At 44.4% G+C, this 22,112-nt stretch overlaps 1 protein-coding gene across 6 annotated transcripts in view; it reads left to right on the forward strand.

The window, feature by feature from the left end:
- The window catches only part of add3a (adducin 3 (gamma) a), a 259,484-nt gene that overhangs the window by 231,419 nt on the left and 5,953 nt on the right, over positions 1-22,112 (forward strand). For 3 of the 6 annotated variants that reach the window (XM_034189173.1, XM_034189174.1, XM_034189172.1), the window contains 5 exons: positions 5,435-5,539; positions 11,063-11,149; positions 14,997-15,020; positions 15,568-15,691; positions 21,495-21,581. In XM_034189173.1, coding sequence (XP_034045064.1) covers positions 5,435-5,539; positions 11,063-11,149; positions 14,997-15,020; positions 15,568-15,691; positions 21,495-21,581 — 427 coding nt within the window. The remainder of the gene's footprint in view (positions 1-5,434; positions 5,540-11,062; positions 11,150-14,996; positions 15,021-15,567; positions 15,692-21,494; positions 21,582-22,112) is intronic. The other 3 variants (XM_034189176.1, XM_034189175.1, XM_034189177.1) reach the window with 3 other exon arrangements.

Below are 22,112 nucleotides of genomic sequence, written 5' to 3' on the forward strand. Positions count from 1 at the left end.
ATTTTAATGCAGTGCCGGCTGAGGGATCAAAGGTCACGGGCATTCAGTGTTGGTTTTCAGCCTTGCCACTTACATGTAGAAAGTTCTCCAGATTCCTTGAATCTTCTGATTATATTGTGGACTGTAGATGATGGAATCCCTAAATTCCTTGTATTGAACGTTGAGAAACATTGTTCTTAAAGTTTGGACTATTTTTTTCACTCAGTTGTTCACCAAGTGGTGATCCTTGCCCCATCTTTGCTTGTGAATGGCTGAGCCTTTTGGGTATGCTCCTTTTATACCCAATCATGACACTCACAATTAGTGTCCTCAGTTCCCAAACGCTTATTGAGTGTTGTTAGATGGAAAGGTGATGTAACACAGTGGTGAACATATCACTCTCCCAACTTTTTTGAAATGTGTTGTAGGCATCCATTTCAAATGAGCAATATTTGCACCAAAACAATAAAGTTTATCAGTTTGAACATTAAATATTTTGTCTTTGTGGTGTAATCAACTGAATATAGGTTGACGAATGATTTGCAAATCATTGTATTCTGTTTTTATTTACATTTTACCAAACGTCCCAACTTCTTGGAGTTGGGGTTGTAAAAGAGCACTAGAATTGGATCCATGTCCTTCAATGGTACATAACTCTTGGCTTTGTTTAGCTACAGCACTAAGTAGTAAATAACATCAACAAATAAAATTAAAACAGATGAAAAAAGAAGTCCTGTATAGGCTCTGTGGCACCTATGTTTATCTCCGGATTCCGTAGCATCAAGCGGATAAGAGTCTGTGACTCTTCCTGGACAGGATTCCAGTCCGACACAGGTTAATTCCACAGCCCAGGTACCCAGCTGGGTGGACTGAGACAATCCAGATTAAGTGTCTTGTTCAAGGGCACAGACAAGCAGCATGAGTGGGATTCAAACCCAGGGCTACATACTGACAGGTCAGCTGCTTATCCAACAAGCTACCTGCTCTACAGCATATAAAAGAAAAGCATTTTTAATGCATGGAGTTTGTACCTGTGGTAGAAGTTCAAAACACTACACTAATAGCCATCCCTGTTGCTTATACTTGGATACTGTAGCGTGAAGTGGATCAGATTCTGTGGGTCCCCCTGAACACCAGTCCATCTCAGGTTACTTCCCCCTGGTGGCCTGAAATACATCCGGAATCAAATTGCAATCTATATACGCATATTATTCATTTGTTCAACTTGTGTCCTTGTATAAAAGTCAAGGATAACCCAGAAACACACCGCTTCAGATATGCATTTGGTGGGGAAAAACATGTTATATACAGAGTGACTGAGCTGATACTCACAAGGCAAAAACAAGAGTTCCTCCTTAAAAAAAAAAGCTTGGTGTGCATTGTTTTTCTACAGTTTATACAGGAATTGTTTAATATTGTATCGCCATCTGTTGGCTGAATGGAGGACTACATTGATTTGGGTTATTTGTGGCCTTCAGTTGAATTGAGTCGATTTAAGAGGACGTCCGTTTGAATCCAACAAGATTCATAAACACTCAGTCAATCAATCAATCAATTTTATTTATATAGCGCCAAATCATAACAAACAGTTGCCCCATTGTGCTTTATATTGTAAGGCAAGGCCATACAATAATTACATAAAAACCCCAACGGTCAAAACGACCCCCTGTGAGCAAGCACTTGGCGACAGTGGGAAGGAAAAACTCCCTTTTAACAGGAGAAACCTCCAGCAGAACCAGGCTCAGGGAGGGGCAGTCTTCTGCTGGGACTGGTTGGGGCTGAGGGAGAGAACCAGGAAAAAGACATGCTGTGGAGGGGAGCAGAGATCAATCACTAATGATTAAATGCAGAGTGGTGCATACAGAGCAAAAAGAGAAAGAAACACTCAGTGCATCATGGGAACCCCCCAGCAGTCTAAGTCTAAGCAGCATAACTAAGGGATGGTTCAGGGTCACCTATCCAGCCCTAACTATAAGCTTTAGCAAAAAGGAAAGTTTTAAGCCTAATCTTAAAAGTAGAGAGGGTGTCTGTCTCCCTGATCTGAATTGGGAGCTGGTTCCCCAGGAGAGGAGCCTGAAAGCTGAAGGCTCTGCCTCCCATTCTACTCTTACATACCCTAGGAACTGCAAGTAAGCCTACAGTCTGAGAGCGAAGCGCTCTATTGGGGTGATATGGTACTATGAGGTCCCTAAGATAAGATGGGACCTGATTATTCAAAACCTTATAAGTAAGAAGAAGAATTTTAAATTCTATTCTAGAATTCACAGGAAGCCAATGAAGAGAGGCCAATATGGGTGAGATATGCTCTCTCCTTCTAGTCCCCGTTAGTACTCTAGCTGCAGCATTTTGAATTAACTGAAGGCTTTTCAGGGAACTTTTAGGACAACCTGATAATAATGAATTACAATAGTCCAGCCTAGAGGAAATAAATGCATGAATTAGTTTTCAGCATCACTCTGAGACAAGACCTTTCTAATTTAGAGATATTGTGTAAATGCAAAAAAGCAGTCCTACATATTTGTTTAATATGCACTTTGAATGACATATCCTGATCAAAAATGACTCCAAGATTTCTCACAGTATTACTAGAGGTCAGGGTAATGCCATCCAGAGTAAGGATCTGGTTAGACACCATGTTTCTAAGATTTGTGGGGCCAAGTACAATAACTTCAGTTTTATCTGAGTTTAAAAGCAGGAAATTAGAGGTCATCCATGTCTTTATGTCTGTAAGACAATCCTGCAGTTTAGCTAATTGGTGTGTGTCCTCTGGCTTCATGGATAGATAAAGCTGGGTATCATCTGCATAACAATGAAAATTTAAGCAATGCCGTCTAATAATACTGCTTAAGGGAAGCATGTATAAAGTGAATAAAATTGGTCCTAGCACAGAACCTTGTGGAACTCCATAATTAACCTTGGTCTGTGAAGAAGATTCCCCATTTACATGAACAAATTGTAATCTATTAGATAAATATGATTCAAACCACCACAGCGCAGTGCCTTTAATACCTATGGCATGCTCTAATCTCTGTAATAAAATTTTATGGTCAACAGTATCAAAAGCAGCACTGAGGTCTAACAGAACAAGCACAGAGATGAGTCCACTGTCTGAGGCCATAAGAAGATCATTTGTAACCTTCACTAATGCTGTTTCTGTACTATGATGAATTCTAAAACCTGACTGAAACTCTTCCAATAGACATTCCTCTGAGATGATCAGTGGCTGGTTTACAACTACCCTTTCAATAATTTTTGAGAGAAAAAGGAAGGTGGAGATTGGCCTATAATTAGCTAAGATAGCTGGTCAAGTGATGGCTTTTTAAGTAATGGTTTAATTACTGCCACTTAAAGCTGTGGTACATAGCAACTAATAAAAGATAGATTGATCATATTTAAGATCGAAGCATTAAATAATGGTAGGGCTTCCTTGAGCAGGCTGGTAGGAATGGGGTCTAATAGACATGTTGATGGTTTTGGATGAAGTAACCTAATGAAATAACTCAGATCAGAACAATCTGAGAGAAAAGAGTCTAACCAAATACCGGAATCACTGAAGCAGCCAAAGATAACGATACGTCTTTGGGATGGTTATGAGTAATTTTTCTTAATAGTTAAAATTTTATTAGCAAAGACAGTCATGAAGTCATTACTAGTTAAAGTTAAAGGAATACTCGGCTCAATAGAGCTCTGACTCTTTGTCAGCCTGGCTACAGTGCTGAAAAGAAACCTGGGGTTGTTCTTATTTTCTTCAATTAGTGATGAGTAGTAAGATGTCCTAGCTTTACGGAGGGCTTTTTATAGAGCAACAGACTCTTTTTCCAGGCTAAGTGAAGATCTTCTAAATTAGTGAGACGCCATTTCCTCTCCAACTTACGGGTTATCTGCTTTAAGCTGCGAGTTTGTGAGTTATACCACGGAGTCAGGCACTTCTGATTTAAAGCTCTCTTTTTCAGAGGAGCTACAGCATCCAAAGTTGTCTTCAATGAGGATGTAAAACTATTGACGAGATACTCTATCTCACTTACAGAGTTTAGGTAGCTACTCTGCACTGTGTTGGTATATGGCATTAGAGAACATAAAGAAGGAATCATATCCTTAAACCTAGTTACAGCGCTTTCTGAAAGACTTCTAGTGTAATGAAACTTATTCCCCACTGCTGGGTAGTCCATCAGAGTAAATGTAAATGTTATTAAGAAATGATCAGACAGAAGGGAGTTTTCAGGGAATACTGTTAAGTCTTCAATTTCCATACCATAAGTCAGAACAAGATCTAAGATATGAAGGTCTGAAAATTCACAGAGAAACTCACAGTAATGACCAGGTGGACGATATATAATAACAAATAAAACTGGTTTTTGGGACTTCCAATTTGGATGGACAAGACTAAGAGTCAAGCTTTCAAATGAATTAAAGCTCTGTCTGGGTTTTTGATTAATTAACAAGCTGGAATGGAAGATTGCTGCTAATCCTCCCCTTCAGCCCGTGCTACGAGCATTCTGGCAGTTAGTGTGACTCGGGGGTGTTGACTCATTTAAACTAACATATTCATCCTGCTGTAACCAGGTTTCTGTAAGGCAGAATAAATCAATATGTTGATCAATTATTATATCATTTACTAACAGGGACTTAGAAGAGAGAGACCTAATGTTTAATAGACCACATTTAACTGTTTTAGTCTGTGGTGCAGTTGAAGGTGCTATATTATTTTTTCTTTTGAATTTTATGCTTAATAGATTTTTGCTGGTTATTGGTGGTCTGGGAGCAGGCACCGTCTCTACGGGGATGGGGTAATGAGGGGATGGCAGGGGGAGAGAAGCTGCAGAGAGGTGTGTAAGACTACAACTCTGCTTCCTGGTCCCAACCCTGGATAGTCACAGTTTGGAGGATTTAAGAAAATTGGCCAGATTTCTAGAAATGAGAGCTGCTCCTTCCAAAGTGGGATGGATGCCGTCTCTCCTAACAAGACCAGGTTTTCCCCAGAAGCTTTGCCAATTATCTATGAAGCCCACCTCATTTTTTTTTTTCTCAGGTCGACAAAAATTTAGACACTGTCAAATGGTGTCTTTAAACTGTCTTCTCCAGTAAATAAGAATTGAAAAGGTAATAATGACCTCAAAGTGATGAATGTTTTGCTTTTGATTTGTGGGTGTGAATGCTGTAACATGCCTCTAACTTAAGTTATTCACTCTGCTCAATGGAGCAATGCTCCTTCTACAGTCATCTGTAATTTCACACAGTTGTCAGTCCGCAGAGGGTCAACTGTGACCAAAACTACGGGTCTGATTGCCAAATTTGGCGGACCGTCACTAGGTCGTATGTTATACAAGTTCTAAACAATAGCCAGTTGTAAACAGTTTTCGGTGAACAAATATACTCGTAGAACAAGTGGCAGAGAGTTTTTAGAAAAGCTCAGCCGCAGCTATTGTTTCAATGTTTGTATTCTACCATTTTACAGTGGATGAAGGGGGAGGAGCCAGGAACGCCGATCCGTATTGAGGATCCAAATCAGTTTGTTCCTCTCAACACAGACCCCAGTGAGGTGCTGGAGAAAAGGAACAAAGTGAGTTAGTTAATTCTTCATATTCCCAGTGACTGTCAGTCTGCAGACGTTTACACTGATGTGCTACGGAAGCTTCACATGGAAAATTACATGTTTTCCTGTCTAAGCCTCAACCATAAGAATATTTAAGTAGAACTGCATATAATTGGATCATGTTTCCTCCATTTATTCTTCTTTAAATGGAGCGGCATCTTGTGTGTTTGTGTTTATTCTGGTTTATTTCAAAATTTGAGACTACGAGGAGAGGACTGTTTCAGTATGAGGGTTTAAACGCTTTCACTTTATCAGTTAACACACTGTTCTTGCTTCTGTTTTAGCAATAGCTATAAATGTCCTCTAAGGGGTGAGTTTCAACCTTTTCAAGCTGAGCTACATTTGTAGACCTGTTGGGAGTCATCTTTTCACCTAGAACAAGAATTTCAATAATTAGGGTGCATTGTTGATTTAGCATGCAAACACTGTCACAGGCTAACTGGCTAATTCATGTAATGGCACAGGGCAAGATAATAACGCTTTTGGTAAACTGCTGCTTGTCGCTAATGAACAGGCAAAAATGTAATTCTGTAAAACACAGCTGCTCAAATGCAGTTGATGTTGTGAAAGTGTAGTGACACGGACCCACAACAGGGGGCGTAAATGAACGGACAATGAAAGAGTTGAATATAAACACTTTACTGTTGTGAATGAGCACAACACAGAGGAATGTGAAATTTTGCAGACAGTCAATCACAAGGGTGACATGTGGGCAGGCTCGAGATAGAAGGACGTCTGTCCTGAGATGACTGGAACCACACGATTTCCTCCGCCACCGAACCCGGAGAATACTGGAGCCGCCAAGTCCCGAGTCCCCAGGTGGCCACCGCCTTCGAAGGTCGGATCTGGTACTGCTGGCAGGGAGCAGAGACAATAAGATATGGGTGTGTGCACACCCTAGTAACAACAACGGTGGGAATTCCACCTCCACCTCTAACACACACTCGTGCAGCTCCTGTCTACCACTTATCTGGTAGTGGTGTGAAGCGAAGCTGTCGCTGTTCACACCAAACGCCGGTCTCTCAGATAAGGATCACCACAGGTAAGCGGCTGCAAAAAAAGAGTTACAGACTGACACACAATTTACTTTAAGGCTGAGAATAGTACCTGAACGGTTCGACGATATCTCGGCAATGAGGTGGAGATGACGTCCGGGTTTATGGAGTGAGATGATGAAACATGGATGGGTGACAGCTGTCAAGAGATAATGAGTGACAGCTGTCACCCCCCGGCTGTGTCTGTGGCGGCAGCGCCCTCTCGTGCCTGAAGCCCGCACTTCAGGCAGGACGCCCTCTGGTGGTGGGCAGCAGTACCTCCTCTTCTGGCGGCCACACAACAGGACCCCCCCTCAACGGGCGCCTCCTGGCGCCCGACTAGGTGTATCGGGGTGACGACGGTAGAAATCGGCCAGGAGGGCCGGATCCAGGATGAAGCTCCTCTCACCCAGGAGCGTGTCTTCGGGTCCATACCCCTCCCAGTCCACCAGATATTGGAACCCCCCGGCCCATTCGACGGACGTCCAGGAGCCGGCGCATGTCCAGGCCGGCTCCCCGTCAATGATCCGGGCAGGAGGCGGCGCCGGACTGGGAGCACAGAGGGGTGAGGTGTGGTGTGGTTTGATCCTGGAGCTCCAACTCCCAGCTTCACTGCGGCAGGGCTGAGGACCTTGAGGATTCTGAAGGGTCCGATGAACCTGTCCATCAGTTTCGGTGATTCCACCTGAAGCGGGATGTCCTTTGTCGATAGCCACACCTCCTGCCCGGGCTGGTATGCAGGGGCCGGGGACCGTCGGCGGTCTGCATGGGTCTTGGCCCTCGTCCGGGCCTTCAACAAGGCAGAACGGGCGGTGCGCCACACCCGACGGCACCTCCGAAGGTGGCTCGGACCGAGGGCACACCGACCTCCTCCCTCAACCACGGGAAATAACGGGGGCTGGTACCCCAAACACACCTCAAACGGGGAGAGGCCGGTGGCAGAAGACACCTGGCTGTTGTGTGCATACTCGATCCAGGCCAGGTGGTTGCTCCAGGTAGTCGGGTGCGCGGATGTCACACAGCGGAGGGTCTGTTCCAACTCCTGGTTGGCCCGTTCTGCCTGTCTGTTCGTCTGTGGGTGGTACCCGGACGAGAGGCACACGGTGGCCCCCAGTTCCCTGCAGAAACTCCTCCAGACTTGAGAGGAAAACTGGGGACCACGATCCGAGACAACGTCAGTAGGTATCCCATGCAGACGGACGACGTGGTGGACCAGGAAGTCCGCTGTCTCCTGGGCCGTAGGGAGCTTCGGGAGGGCCATGAAGTGGGCCGCCTTGGAGAATCGGTCCACTATCGTGAGGATGGTGGTGTTGCCCTGGGACGGTGGGAGGCCCGTGACAAAATCCAGGCCGATGTGGGACCAGGGGCGATGAGGCACAGGAAGCGGTTGGAGCAGTCCTTGGGACTTCCTGTGGTCAGCCTTGCCCCTGGCACAGGTGGTGCAGGCCTGGATGTACTCCCGGACGTCGGCCTCCATAGACGCCCACCAGAAGTGCTGCCGGACAACTGCCACGGTCCTTCGCACCCCCGGATGACAGGAGAGCTTGGAACCGTGACAGAAGTCTAGGACCGCAGCCCTGGCCTCTGGTGGGACGTATAGTCTGTCCTTTGGTCCGGTTCCCGGGTCCGGGCTTCGTGCCAGGGCCTCCCGGATGGTCTTCTCCACGTCCCAGGTGAGGGTGGCCACGATAGTGGACTCAGGAAGGATGGGCTCCGGTGGATCCGACAGCGCAGTTTTGACCTCCTCTTCGTGTACCCGGGACAAGGCATCCGATCTCTGGTTCTTGGTCCTGGGGCGATAGGTGATCCGGAAGTCAAAACGCCCAAAGAACAGTGACCAGCGGGCTTGCCTGGGGTTCAGCCGCTTGGCGGTCCTGATATACTCCAGGTTCCGATGGTCAATGAAAACCGTGAACGGCACAGACGCTCCCTCCAACAGGTGTCTCCACTCCTCAAGAGCCTCTTTCACCGCAAGGCGTTCTCGGTTGCCGACGTCATAGTTCCGTTCGGCTGGGGTCAACCTGCGAGAAAAGTAGGCACACGGGTGAAGAACCTTATCGGTCTCTCCGCTCTGGGATAGCACGGCTCCTATCCCTGAGTCAGAGGCGTCCACTTCAACCACAAACTGGCGGCTAGGGTCGGGCTGCACCAAAACTGGCGCAGTAGAGAACCGACGTTTCAACTCCTTGAATGCGGCTTCGCACCGATCCGACCAGGTGAAGGGGACTTTTGAAGAGGTCAGGGCTGTCAGGGGGGCTAACTACCTGACTGTAGCCCTTAATGAACCTCCTATAGAAATTAGCGAAGCCGAGGAACTGTTGCAGCTTCCTACGGCTTGTTGGTTGGGGCCAATCTCTCACCGCCGCAACCTTGGCCGGATCAAGGGCGACGGAGTTAGAGGAGATGATAAACCGCAGGAAGGACAAAGTAGTGCGGTGAAACTCGCACTTCTCGCCCTTCACAAACAACCGGTTCTCCAACAACCGCTGCAGGACCTGACGTACATGCTGGACATGAGTCTCAGGATCCGGAGAAAAGATGAGTTTATCGTCCAGGTATACGAAGACGAATCGGTGCAGGAAGTCCCGCAAGACGTCATTAACCAAAGCTTGGAACGTCGCGGGGGCGTTAGTGAGGCCAAACGGCATGACCAGGTACTCAAAGTGACCTAACGGGGTGTTAAATGCCGTCTTCCACTTGTCTCCCTTCCGGATCCGAACCAGGTGATACGCATTCCTAAGATCCAGCTTAGTAAAGATATTGGCTCCATGCAGGGGGGTGAACACGGAATCTAACAACGGCAACGGGTATCGGTTGCGAACCGTAATCTCGTTCAGCCCCCTGTAATCAATGCATGGACGGAGTCTGACATCTTTCTTGCCCACAAAAAAGAAACCTGCACCCATCGGGGAGGTGGAGTTCCAGATCAGCCCGGCAGCTAATGAGTCCCGGATATAGGTCTCCATTCGCGCTCAGGTCGTGAGAGGTTGTACAGCCTGCTGGATGGGAACTCAACGCCTGGAACCAAATCAATGGCACAATCGTACGGACGGTGCGGGGGAAGGGTGAGTGCCACATCCTTGCTGAAGACGTCAGCAAGATTGTGGTACTCAACCGGGACCGCCGTCAGATTGGGAGGGACTTTGGCCTCCTCCTTAGCATGTAAACCGGGAGGAACCGAGGATCCTAAACACACCCAATGGCAGGTTTCGCTCCACTGAACCACTACCCCAGACGGCCAATCAATCCGGGGATTGTGTTTCAACATCCACGGGAAACCCAAAATCACGCGGGAGGTAGAAGGAGTCACAAAAACCTCGATCTCCTCCCGATGATTTCCAGACACCACCAGAGTTACAGGTTGTGTCTTGTGCGTGATTAAAGGGAGAAGGGTGCCATCTAGTGCCCGCACCTGCAATGGCGAAGGAAGCGCCACCAGAGGGAGCCCTACCTCCCTTGCCCATCTGCTGTCTAGCAGATTCCCTTTTGACCCCGTGTCCACCAGTGCTGGGGCTTGAAGGGTTAAATCCCCACTCAGGATTGTAACTGGGAGTCGTGTGGCAATATGTGTGTCCCACGTGAATGTTATGACCCCCCCTTAGCCCAGTCTCTAAGGGCGGGTGTTGTCGTTTTGACCGTTTGGGGCAGTTTTTCTGTATGTGCTCTTTTGAGCTGCAGAGAAAACACTCCCCGCGGACCAGCCTCCTCATTCTGTCATCTGTTCTCATTTTGGCCCTGTGCGTTTCCCTAGCAACGTCAGCAGGGGGAGCTGTTGCCCCACGGAGCGCTGCGGCTGTGGAGCGTGGGGAGGGCGGAACCTTTTCGAACCCGGAAGGGAGAGGGGACGGCGTGTGCGAGATCGATAAGCCCATCTAAATCCCGCGGTTCTTCCTTAGCCACCAGGTGCTCCTTCAGGACCGACGATAGTCCGTTTATGAAGGCGGCGCGGAGCTCAGCCGAATATGCAGTCGACTTCCGCATCGCGGCTGCGAGGTCCGGCTGGAATAACGTTGCGCTCCGTTGACTCGGATTGCGTCAGTGGAGAGCAGCTCCAGGAGGATAGCTAGGCTAAGGTAAGCAGCTAACTGCATTATTGGTAATTTTAAAAAAGTGTAAACGTTCATGTTTACCTCCACAGGGACCCTCCCCATGCTACCAGTCACTCCTGGCATTTTCTCTTGTTCAGTGGTGACAACAGGCAGTTTTCTGAGTGTTTTTTTTTTTTTTTTTTTTGCTTGCTCCCTGCCAATACATTATATAACCCAGTTTTCCCACAGTACTGTTTACATTACGATTCAATTTTGTTTTTGTCCCAAGTGAAAAGATGATCCTCAAAATATCTAAAAACAGAGCAGAGGCTGGAAAGTGCCAGGATTCCCTCTTTAAATACGTTATCATTTGAAGTCATCGTCAAATTGTTTCTGGGTCCTCACAACAACATTCTTTTCTTTTTCAGATCAGAGATCAGAACCGTCATGATGTGATGTCATCTGGGCCGCGCTCACAGCATCTTGCAGGCATTCCTGTTGATGAACCACGACAGGTGAGAAACAGATCTCAGTCTTGTATTCATTCATCTTCTATACCTGCTTACTCCATATAAAGATCACATGGGGGTTGGAGCCTTTGCAAGCAGCCACAGAGCGTGAGGCAGGTTTCACCCTGGACAGGATGCAAGTCTGTCACAAGGCCATGTATACACAGACAATCACGGTCAGTTTAAAGTTACCAGTTCAACTAACCTGCATGTCTTTGGAAGTGGGAGAAAACAGGAGCACCCAGAGGAAACGAAGTGAACACGGGGAGAACATGCAAACTCCACACAGTGATCCAAGGACCTTCTTGCTGTGAGGCAACAGTACCAACCACTACTCCACCATTCCACTCAGGTCTCAGTCACTTAAAAATAAAAATAAATAAATAATTTCCTGAGAATGCCCATATATTAACATATTTTTAAATATTTTTATTATTTTAAGTTGCAGGAATTAATATAAACAAGCCTGAATTGTGTTTTTTAAGTCATTACAGAATTCAGACATGTAAAACTCAAAGATTCTCAAACTTTGAAGCACCACTGCAAATGAAGTTATATAACTTCATTTACTGAGATGCTGATTCTTTTAAAAATAACATTTTCAGGGCTTGGTAGAAACTAAATGATTCTGTGCCTGTTGCGTAGCTTGTGCTGGCCCCACCCCTTTACGAGACACAGTATCTCCACTTGCTCTTCCACACTGTGCAGGAGTGCTACATGGATCAGTGCAGTGGACACGTCTCAGTAAATGCAGAAGTCCAGATATGGGCCTCTGTGACATATGTCAGAGAAATTTAAAACAAGTTGTTTCAAGCCTCAAATCAGCTTACTTGATCTCAAATCATAAATGGTGCAGATGACTATCTGTCCCATCATTGATTTAATATAAACATAACTTCATTTTAATCACTAACGTCGTTCACTGACACAGTCCAGTGACACCATTTAACCACTAGGTGGAAGCAAATGCCTTACAGCAAATCCAAAAGAAGCTAGTGCAGCAGATAACTGGAAAAATCTTTCAAATGGTGATGCAAGCAACAAATTTGGCACAAATACACCATAGACATTACTCTTTTGGAAAGGCAGGGTGCCCACTTGAATTTACAATAGGCGGCCAGGTAGGTGTCATTTGAAAAATTAAACAAGGGTCAAAATTAGGATGCTCCAATCATATTGATAAAAGGTATAATTTGGACTATCTGTGACTGAATGTTATGGAGTTATGGGGTGAAAACAGCAAGAATGGTGATAAAGATCAATTTCAGCTTGTACAGGGGTCAAAAGTAAAAGTTGCTGTAATTTGGACAAACATTTAATGCAAGTTATTGGTTGAGTTAATAGGGTTTTATAAGGTAACTGTGTTACCCGTGGGGATCCATGGGCAACGAGTTGGGATGGCGTGTGAATCCAGAATGTTTTTAGAATCTTAGACCTTAATAGTTTTTAGAAAATGAACTCAACCCTATTATTTCCTGTTAATTATGTACGTTTTAAAGTTAATTTACTGTCTTAATGTATTTATAAATTGTTTAGGTTCTTGTTATCATATACAAACTTTTATTATTATCGTTATCATTATTTTCATTTTTATTTTATTATTATTTCTGTTTTGTCATCTGATTTTTAAATGGACCACAATGGAAATAAGTGTTTTCACTTTCTTGTGTCATCTAATGTATTTTTAACATATTTACAATTATATGCACTTACACTCACACTTTAAATATAAAGATGATTTAGGGCCCCCTGCTGAAAAGGCATGTGAGTCTAAAATGTAATTAGCAATGTTAGCTATGATTCTTCTCATAAACTATTTGTGCTATCAACACTCCGTTTTGGCGCGATTCATCCTTGGACCAAAATGCATAAGTATTCTGAACAGCAAATGTCAGCTGTGCTCTGTTAGTCCCTGATCAAAGTTGCATGCACACACAGATGTTTGTCTTTACCACAAATCACAATATACATTTCACTCCTGGTGTCAGCATGAGACTGAACTCACTCAGGGTAACGGCAACTTAACTTGACTAAATTGAGTAAACCTACAAACTACAAAATCACAACATATCAATGACATTAACAACACTGTTAAATTAACATGAAGCCCTAAACTCTGAACTCCCATGGTGTATTGCAGAACAACATCCATTGTTTATTGGTTAGCTAAAATTGCTAATTTCTCCAAAAATATTTGTCCTATCAACTTTCCGTTTTCACAGCGTTCATCCTTGACCAAAAATACCTAAGCATACCAAACAGCAAATGTCAGCTCTCCCCGTTTTTTGCACGATTTAAGTGATACACACGTGCACACACACACACACACACACACACACATAGAGGCCACTTGGCTATTATAATATAGATAGTTTGCATCATGTCATGCTTAGTTATCATGTTACAGGGTAACATATGTCACATGTCATATACTCCAATGGAGTACATTGTTTAACTTTTACTTTGCAAATCAAGTACTCAACACAGTCAAACCTATTCCATTTATTAATGCTATTTGCTCAACCAATAATTTTCACCACTTTTTACCAAAATTGGAGCAACTTTAACTTTTGACCCCCGCACAAACTGAAATTGACCCTTACAATTGTTGCCTTTTTTTTTTACCCCATATCTCTATAGAATTCAGTCATAGATATTCCAAATTATACATTTTTGAAATCTTTATGATCAGACAAATAATATGGAATACCTTTCAATATGATTGGAGCATTTTTAAATTTTGACCGCTGTGTAATTCTTCAATTAACTCTTACCTGACCGCCTATTAAAAATTCAAGTGGACACTCAGTAATGTCTAAAGCCGTGTTCACAGCGGGCGCAACGTGAGCAACAGCAACGTGACAGGTTGCCATGTAATCGCTATGGAAGGAGGCATTGTGGTGCCAAGCCATACAACGCGACACGATGGATACGAATGATGCGACACGAGTGAAGCAATTTCGAGCGATTGGCACGTTTGTGGCGCAATATCGTGTTGCGTCACGTCGCGTTGCCCTCCTCCCCAAGTCGAAAAATCTGAACTTTTTCATCTTGTCGCGCTGCGATGACCAATCAGGGACTGGATATGTAGTGACGTGGAGATGTCTGGAGTTTGATTAAGTTGGATGTGAACATGTCCTGTCTCTGGTAGCCAGCCTGTGAGCAGGACTTATGTCCCTTTTGTCCTTTATTTCACAATTATGACAGTTTTTTGGGGGAGAGCGAGCAGCAGCCCCGCAGCAGCAGCTGACAGGTTTTTTTTAAATTGTTTACATGTGCGCGTGTGAACGGGACAGGAGGTCCTCAAACTGGGTACTGCAGAGGCGGAAGGACCGCTGAAAGCAGCCGTCATCCAGACGCAGCTCCTGCAGCAAATAATGATACTCCCCGAATTGGGAACGTCTCATGAGTATGTTGTGAACCCAGGGACGGCGCCGCTGGCGACGTTTGTCAGCTTTCCACAACAATTAAGAGTACAGCAACTCGCTCCATGTGATCAAGGTCCATCATGTTAACTTGACTGACAACCGGAGCCGGCGAGCGGAATGGAAGCTCCTCCTATTTGATGACGCACTGGGGCGAATTTTCCCAGCGAAAGCAGATCGACACACCTGCACGTGGCGACAGACACAAATTTGTGGCATCTCGTTGCGCCCGGCGTGAATGCGGCATAAGGAGTATTTGTGCCAAATTTGGTGCTTGCATCACCATTTGAAGGATTCCTGTGTAAATATTCTGTTATCTGCTGCACTTAGCCCTCAGTACGTTAAATAAGCAAAAAGCGCAGAAATAAAACATCTGTTTTAGATGTTTTTAATGCTGATGTTTTTCTGGTTGGTTTCTTGTCTTTAAGGATCTGGTGCAGATCAAAGTTCTGGTAAATATTCACCAAAGTTTTATGAGTGTGCGTGCACTGCTGTTTTGAGGCATCTATAGCCATTGAAAACATGAAGCACTGCACATGTTTAACTGTTGATTTGATGTGATGCATCATGCATGGTTTTGTCTGTTTAATGCAAAGTTTAGCTCTTTTTCTTCTTCTTTCTTTTGCCATGTGTGAAGTGTTTAGTTGTGATGGAGCATGTTAGTCTTCATTACATATTTAAAGACACAATCCTCCTGAGTGTGTGTGTGTGTGTGTGTGTGTGTGTGTGTGTGTGTGTGTGTGTGTGTGTGTGTGTGTGTGTGTGTGTGTGTGTGTGTGTGTGTGTGTGTGTGTGTGTGTGTGTGAGAGAGAGAGAAAGAGACAGGGCTACAGACTGGATAATGAGATGTGTTCTGTGTGATGTGGTTGACGTGTTTCTTAAATTGTTTTATGAGCACTCATTGTTATGCTCTGGTGACTGATTGTTCACACACTAGCTGTGATCTGTCTGTGTCTGTGTGCGCTCCCGTGCTCACCCCTCTCCGTTCCTCCTCCACAGCCATACGTGCCCACGGAGGAGGAGCAGATGGCTCCCCTGCCTCCCAACCCCTTTAGTGAGCAGACAGAGAAGGACCTGGAGGAGTACCGCAAGAACGTGGAGAGGAGGCAACTGGGTCTCAGTGGTACGACGCACCGAAACAAACATAAACAGCAGTGAATGCATTCTTTAAAAATCCAAAATGTAAGATTTGGAGGCGTTTATGAGCAGAAATGGAATATAGGATTCGGAACCATCTGTTCCTTCGTGTGTACTTAGTTGCACCAACAAATCGATGTGTGTTGATGATATGAGCTTAGAATGAGGCCTTCATGTCTACACAGGGTGCACCGCCATGTTGAAACAATAACTTAAAAAGGGACATATTTACTCTGCTGTGTAATTTTACAGTGCACCTGGACAAAAGAAGAGAAACCGTTGATTGCTCCCCTGGACACTGTGAACTGGTTGGTAGTGCAGGATTGAGAACCCTCATTTTTGTGAAGTGGGTGGTCACATGTATTGCTTATCACTAGAGAAAGCAAGGGAGCATGAGCCCCCGTTACTAAAGACAAGAAAATGTGAAGGGAACCAAAAGCATCAGTGATCGTCAGTGTGAGCAATAACTCTGTGGAAATTTATTGGAAACATTACAAATGAAAGAAATTCATTTAATAATCAAACTACATTTGTGTCAGAAGGAATAAGCAGTTTAATAGTCACTTAAGACTTGCAGTTACAGATTGAATAAGTCATTCTGATGGTTCCCACTCACTTTTAGTCATGCCGTCATTTTATAGAAAACTCTGCACATAAAATTACAAATATCTTTCTCATTAACAAAGTTAGATAGACCGTTTCACGGATACCTCCATTTTTGATTTGGCGCAGTGCACGCTGGGATTGCATGGGGACATCCCGCATGGTCCGCCTATTAGAAAGTAGAGTAGAAGTTGTTATTTTCGGGTGTGATCGGGTAATTAATTGATAAAACCCTGCTAAATCTAATCATCGTACTCGTTTGTCATTTGCAGGATGTCCCCATGCAATCCCAGCATGCACTGCACCAAATCCAAAATGGAGATACCGTGAAACGGTCTGTGGCATTCAAAACAGATACCAATCAAGAGGAATATAAAACTGTACAAAAAGTGAATTTCATCTAAGTCAAACTGTGTTTATTCATCTTTGAATTGCAATGTATTTTGCTGTTAAGCTTTACAAATGCTAGGGTGTGTACCCCGTAAAATGCATTGAATGAATAGATAGACCACCCAAGGTCTAGGTGATATGGATAAAATATTATCACAATATTTCGTCTACATTGATCCCTGTCAGAATTGACCACAACGTATCATTTAATAATGCTGCCAGTTTGAAGACAGTCCTCCGAATGGAAACCTGCCGAAACTAGAAGGCTGAAGTTGCACTTTTGTCTATTACTGTAATTTATTTTGGAGGCACTCTGTGTATAAAGTTACAATAATAATATGGGCAAGCACCACTGTTGCTGCTGAGGATATTTATAATAATTATTACTGCAGCAGTGGGGTAACACTTAAAAACTGCAGGTGTTCTCACGTTTACTTCTTCTGTGTAAAATGGCGTTAGGTCTGTCCATATTGAGCATAAATGTCCAACATAAATGAACGTGATTGTTTTAACAGTAAACACAACCATCTTGGAAAAATCCCAATTTGAAAAGATTAGATTAGATAGAACTTTATTGATCCCTTGGGAAGACTCCCTCAGAGAAATTGAGGTTCCAGCAGCAATGTATTGCAGCACACAGAGTACGAAGCACACAGAGTATCAAAAAGTAAAAAAGAAACACAGTTTGCAAATATAAATACAGAGTATAAATACCACACATACTGATCAATAGTGGTTTACTGGCTACTACTGTTCCTCTCATTCCCGTCCTCTGTCTTCCTGTTACTCCTCCTCCCCCTGATTGAGGAGTTGTACAGTTTGATGGCCTGAGGGACAAAGGAGTTTTTCAGTCTGTTGGTCCTGCACTTGGGAAGGAGCAGTCTGTGGCTGAAGAGGCTCCTCTGGTTGCTGATGACGGTGTGCAGAGGGTGACTGGCGTCATCCATATTGTCCAGCAGTTTGTCTAGTGTTCTCTTCTCTTCCACCATCACCAGAGAGTGCAGCTTCATGCCAAGAAAACTGATCAAAATATGTTTTGTAATGTACCATATACATGTCTGCCATGCAGTGAGTAAGCTGATCATCACATGCATGATGGAAGTAATGAGCAGTTGTGTTTCAAGTTACATGCAGCTTAAAATGAGCTTGTTTGTCAGTTACCTTCATTTCCAAAAGTCTAGATCTGATGGCCTACAAGGTCACTGCTCCTTGTCTTATACAGGAGTCTTTTACGAAGTGAACACCAACCTAAATTAACTGATACTTGTGTGAGAGAACTTTGGCATGTGTTGTGTGGCCTCAGCAGTTTTGTTGTTAACAGTCATCCACACAGTCCACTGAGTGTGGGTCTGTCTGTTTAGCAGCAGTCCCAGAGGACACAGTCATCTATATTCCTTCACATATTGGCCCTGAGCCAAACAGCTCCTCTGCTGCTTTTTCATCTACGTTGTCATTTTGTGTGCACATGCACACTCAGACACAACACAATCAATGTTAATCATATTTGCTTTGTGCTCCACTGCCATTTAAGTCAGTCCCTTCGGCTTTTTCACTCGGGGTCGCCACAGCAGATGCATGCTGATTTGGCACATCTTTTACACCGGATGCCTTTCCTGATGCAACTCCACTGCCAGGAGAAAAATCATTGTGAACATATAGTGAACAGGGCTGCACACACACACACACACACACACACACACACACCACACACACACACACACACACACACCACACACACACACCACACACACACACACACACACACACACACACACACACACACACACACACACAGCCACCTCAGCCTGGATTAATGTGCAGACTTACCAATGGAAACCAGCATACATGTCTGTGCATGCATGTGGAAGTGTCCAAATGTTCCTTTGTGCATAAGAATATAGAGAAAGTGCAAATGAGTGTGTGCACATGGAGGCCAGTGTGACTAAGACGACAGACTGAAGACACAGCAGGTCTTCACACCCGCCGCAGGAGCGGAGCTTGTTGCTATGACACTGTTGCCCCCACAGACCCATGAGTCCCCAGTGACAAAACTGGATGCAAGCTGGGGACCGTCTGCCTGAATCACACCTCAGATCCACATGCACACGAGCGCAGGTTCAGTCTGTCACACACTGACCAGTGCACTGTGCGTTCCTGACATGTAAATAATTTTAATGACCAGGTATCAGAACTGGCCCACTTATGATGTTTGCAGTGCAAATCATGAAGAGTAAATGCTGGCGATGAGGCTGCAGCCAAAGTTCAGTCCTGACCCTTGAACCTTGTACACCATGAACGTAGGAGTAGTTTGCATCAGTGAGTCACAAATCACCACGATGCTTCTGCCATCTGACGGTGGGATTGCAAACATGCTAATGAGTGAAGTAATATGGTGTGTTCATCACATTTATGCGTATACTCACCATGAAAAAACTTGAATATAATGAGGTTTCTAATGCTGAAATGACTGTCACATGTTGTTATAAAAGCCATTTTGTGAAAGATATATATATATATATATATATATATATATATATATATATATATATATATATATATATTTTTTTTTATATTAAAGGATTATCAACTGAGCGTGAGGTCTATACAGGAAAATATCAGATCACTTGGTCCTTCCAAAACACAGAGGTCTGATATGTTCTCATAAAGACCGAGCAAGCGAGGTTAATAAATCATTTATTATGTGGCTGTTATTTACGTGTGTCTACAAAATTTAATAGATAATTATGGAGTATGTGTGAAGCAGTTCCACCGTGAGTCACCCTGATTTGTACTTATTCGTAGTATGTGTGAAGGGGCCCTTAACAAGGGAAAATGTCAAATTGTAAACAAAGCATGACCAATTGTCATATCGGAGTGCAAGTACTGTCATAGCCATAACATATATATATATATATATATATATATATATATATATATATATGTATGTATGTGTGTGTGTGTGTATATATCAGCTTGGGACTCCGACGAGGGCGGTCGCATCTCCTCCACTCTCCCTTATCTCTCTGCTTTTAATCTTCAAGTCCCTACTTCACCAGACTGTGAATTCCTCAAAACTATATTGGATTCTGTATCTATTGTACTACTATTGGATTAACCATGGAATTGATCAGCTGGTCTCTGAACGCTATTGACACCATTTTTTCTACAAGAAGGTCAGGACCGGGGGATCCTACCTGCCCAGATGGAACGTATCCTGCGGGCTATGTCCTCGACTCCTGGGGGTCTTGGCGTGTTGCATGCTTGGCGCCTTTCTCTGTTGAGGACGTTGAGGATTTATTCGTTTTTGGTCTCGTGGCAGCAGGACTGGTACTTTTTGGCTAATGTGCTGCCCTGATCTACCGGAAAATTGGCAAGACGGCGGCATCAAGACCCATGGGCCCTCGCTTGTCTGTCATGATTAACGAGGTTGGCAAGGCAGTGCATTCTCAGACTGCATTGACTCTTGACGCAAATTGGATGACACCTTGTAGCTGATGCGTGCCTTGCAGTTGAAGCTGAAGGTTTCGGAGGCCGGTGAATATTCTTAATTCATAATTGGGAATATTCTAAATTCATAATTGGGATTTGGCTGTTCATGTGGAACTGTTAAAAGTGTTTTTCACTGCTCAGCTACAACACTCCAGGCTTATCTAGCCTCAAGAACAAATTGCCCACTGTTTACCTCCAGAGGAATTTATTCAGGCCTTGGTGCAATTATTCAGCTCCATTCTTATCTCAACCCACAAAGACAATAAACTGACAGACTTACACATGGACTGAAGCATGCTCCAGCTTTTCCCTTTCACCTCCCTTCCTGCCCCCCCGTGGCAGGCCCCCATTCTTCCCAAGCTGGCAGGCGGCGCGACTCCAGTTGCAGCGGCTACCAGCACACTCACATCGCCTCAATTTGGAAAACGGACTGTTTCAAGTTTAGTGCACATAAACAATGTCAAATGTATATGTGTTGTCTTAATTCTGATGTGTGCCATTATTACGGTAAACATGTAATAATTATGGATTAATTGCTGTGTGTCTGTGGAATGTGAGTGTGGCAATCTCATTGTTGTAATGACAATGATAATAAAGCTATCCATCCATCCATCCATAGTATAAAAGTTTTTCTGGTCTTTCCAAGAGATGATGTAATTTAGTTTTTGAGTATTCCCCTCAACAGAAAATGCTCTCCCTTTTTCTAACCTTTGTAATTATTTGTCATGTGTTTGAGTGTCTGCACATCAGCAACAGTGATGAACTGACAACTGGCTAAAATATTAATATTCAAAAGTTTGTTAGCATATTGATTATTAACTGCTGCAGGAATCCAAACTGAAGCTTTTACTTGACTGTTCGAAAAGATCCTGTGTCACTTCTGTGCTGCTGCACGTCTGCGTGACCTTTGACTGGTTTGTGGGTTATCAGACAACACAGAGGCTTTTTGTTAAGATCTCTGAAGGCTATTGATGCAATCACAAAATGCTTAGTGAGCTGGACTGTTTCATTTCGAAACTGTTGGTTCGACATGCAACAGCGCAGAAGTCCAAAGGGGTGTTTGGTGCATGAAGAACCTGAGAAACCGATGACAGACTGAGAAGGTTTTCTGACATTTTAGGGGAAAGCAGTTGTGCATGGCCTGATTCCAGCATGTGTGTTACCACTAATCTCTCAAACCTCTCCCATCCCTCTTTTGACCCTTCATCTCACCCCCACCCTTAAACCTTTCAACCCACTCACTCCTGCTGTCATGTCACTGCTTCAATCCGTGCGCCGCCCTGCCGCTCTCCACGCCCTCCCTGCAGACGGCGAGCACGAGTTAACCTCTGACGACGGCTCGACTCTTTCTCAGTCTGTCACGCAGTCCCCGCAAAGCACCCCAGCTAAAGAAGGTATCAGTCAAGTCTTCACTGCCGTGCTCTTTAAGATGATCGTGTTTGTGTTTGTGGAGTGCACGTGTGACTGAAGGGCTCAGTGTGCTGCTGTGTGCTGTCCTGCTGACCTCTGAAATGATTCTGCACTCACTCTTTGATACGAGCTGTGTCGGCTGACAGCGGTCCCACCTCTTTCACTGATGGACATCTGGTTGAGTTTATGTTAATCTTGAAGCGTGATATCTCTCGATTGGCAGCTGTCATATTTCCTCCCACAAGGAGGTCAAGTTTTCAGCCAACTTTGTTTGTTTGGCTTTAAGACAGATTGCTCAAAACCACTGGAGCAACCTTTGGGAAACCAGCTGGATGGGACACGGGCTGAAAAAGATTGGCGCAAATCTGGAAAATGCAGCAGATCCAGAAGCTTGTATCATGATACTCTCACGCTGTCATTGCAGAGTAAAATTTCAGTAGCCAATATTCAATTTATTCATTATGTCTTGGAAAGTTTCCTAGTTTCCTTTAAGGAAACTTCATCTGCCAACTAAC

The sequence above is a fragment of the Thalassophryne amazonica genome, chromosome 15 (genome assembly GCF_902500255.1).
Source record: "Thalassophryne amazonica chromosome 15, fThaAma1.1, whole genome shotgun sequence".
NCBI lineage: Eukaryota > Metazoa > Chordata > Actinopteri > Batrachoidiformes > Batrachoididae > Thalassophryne > Thalassophryne amazonica.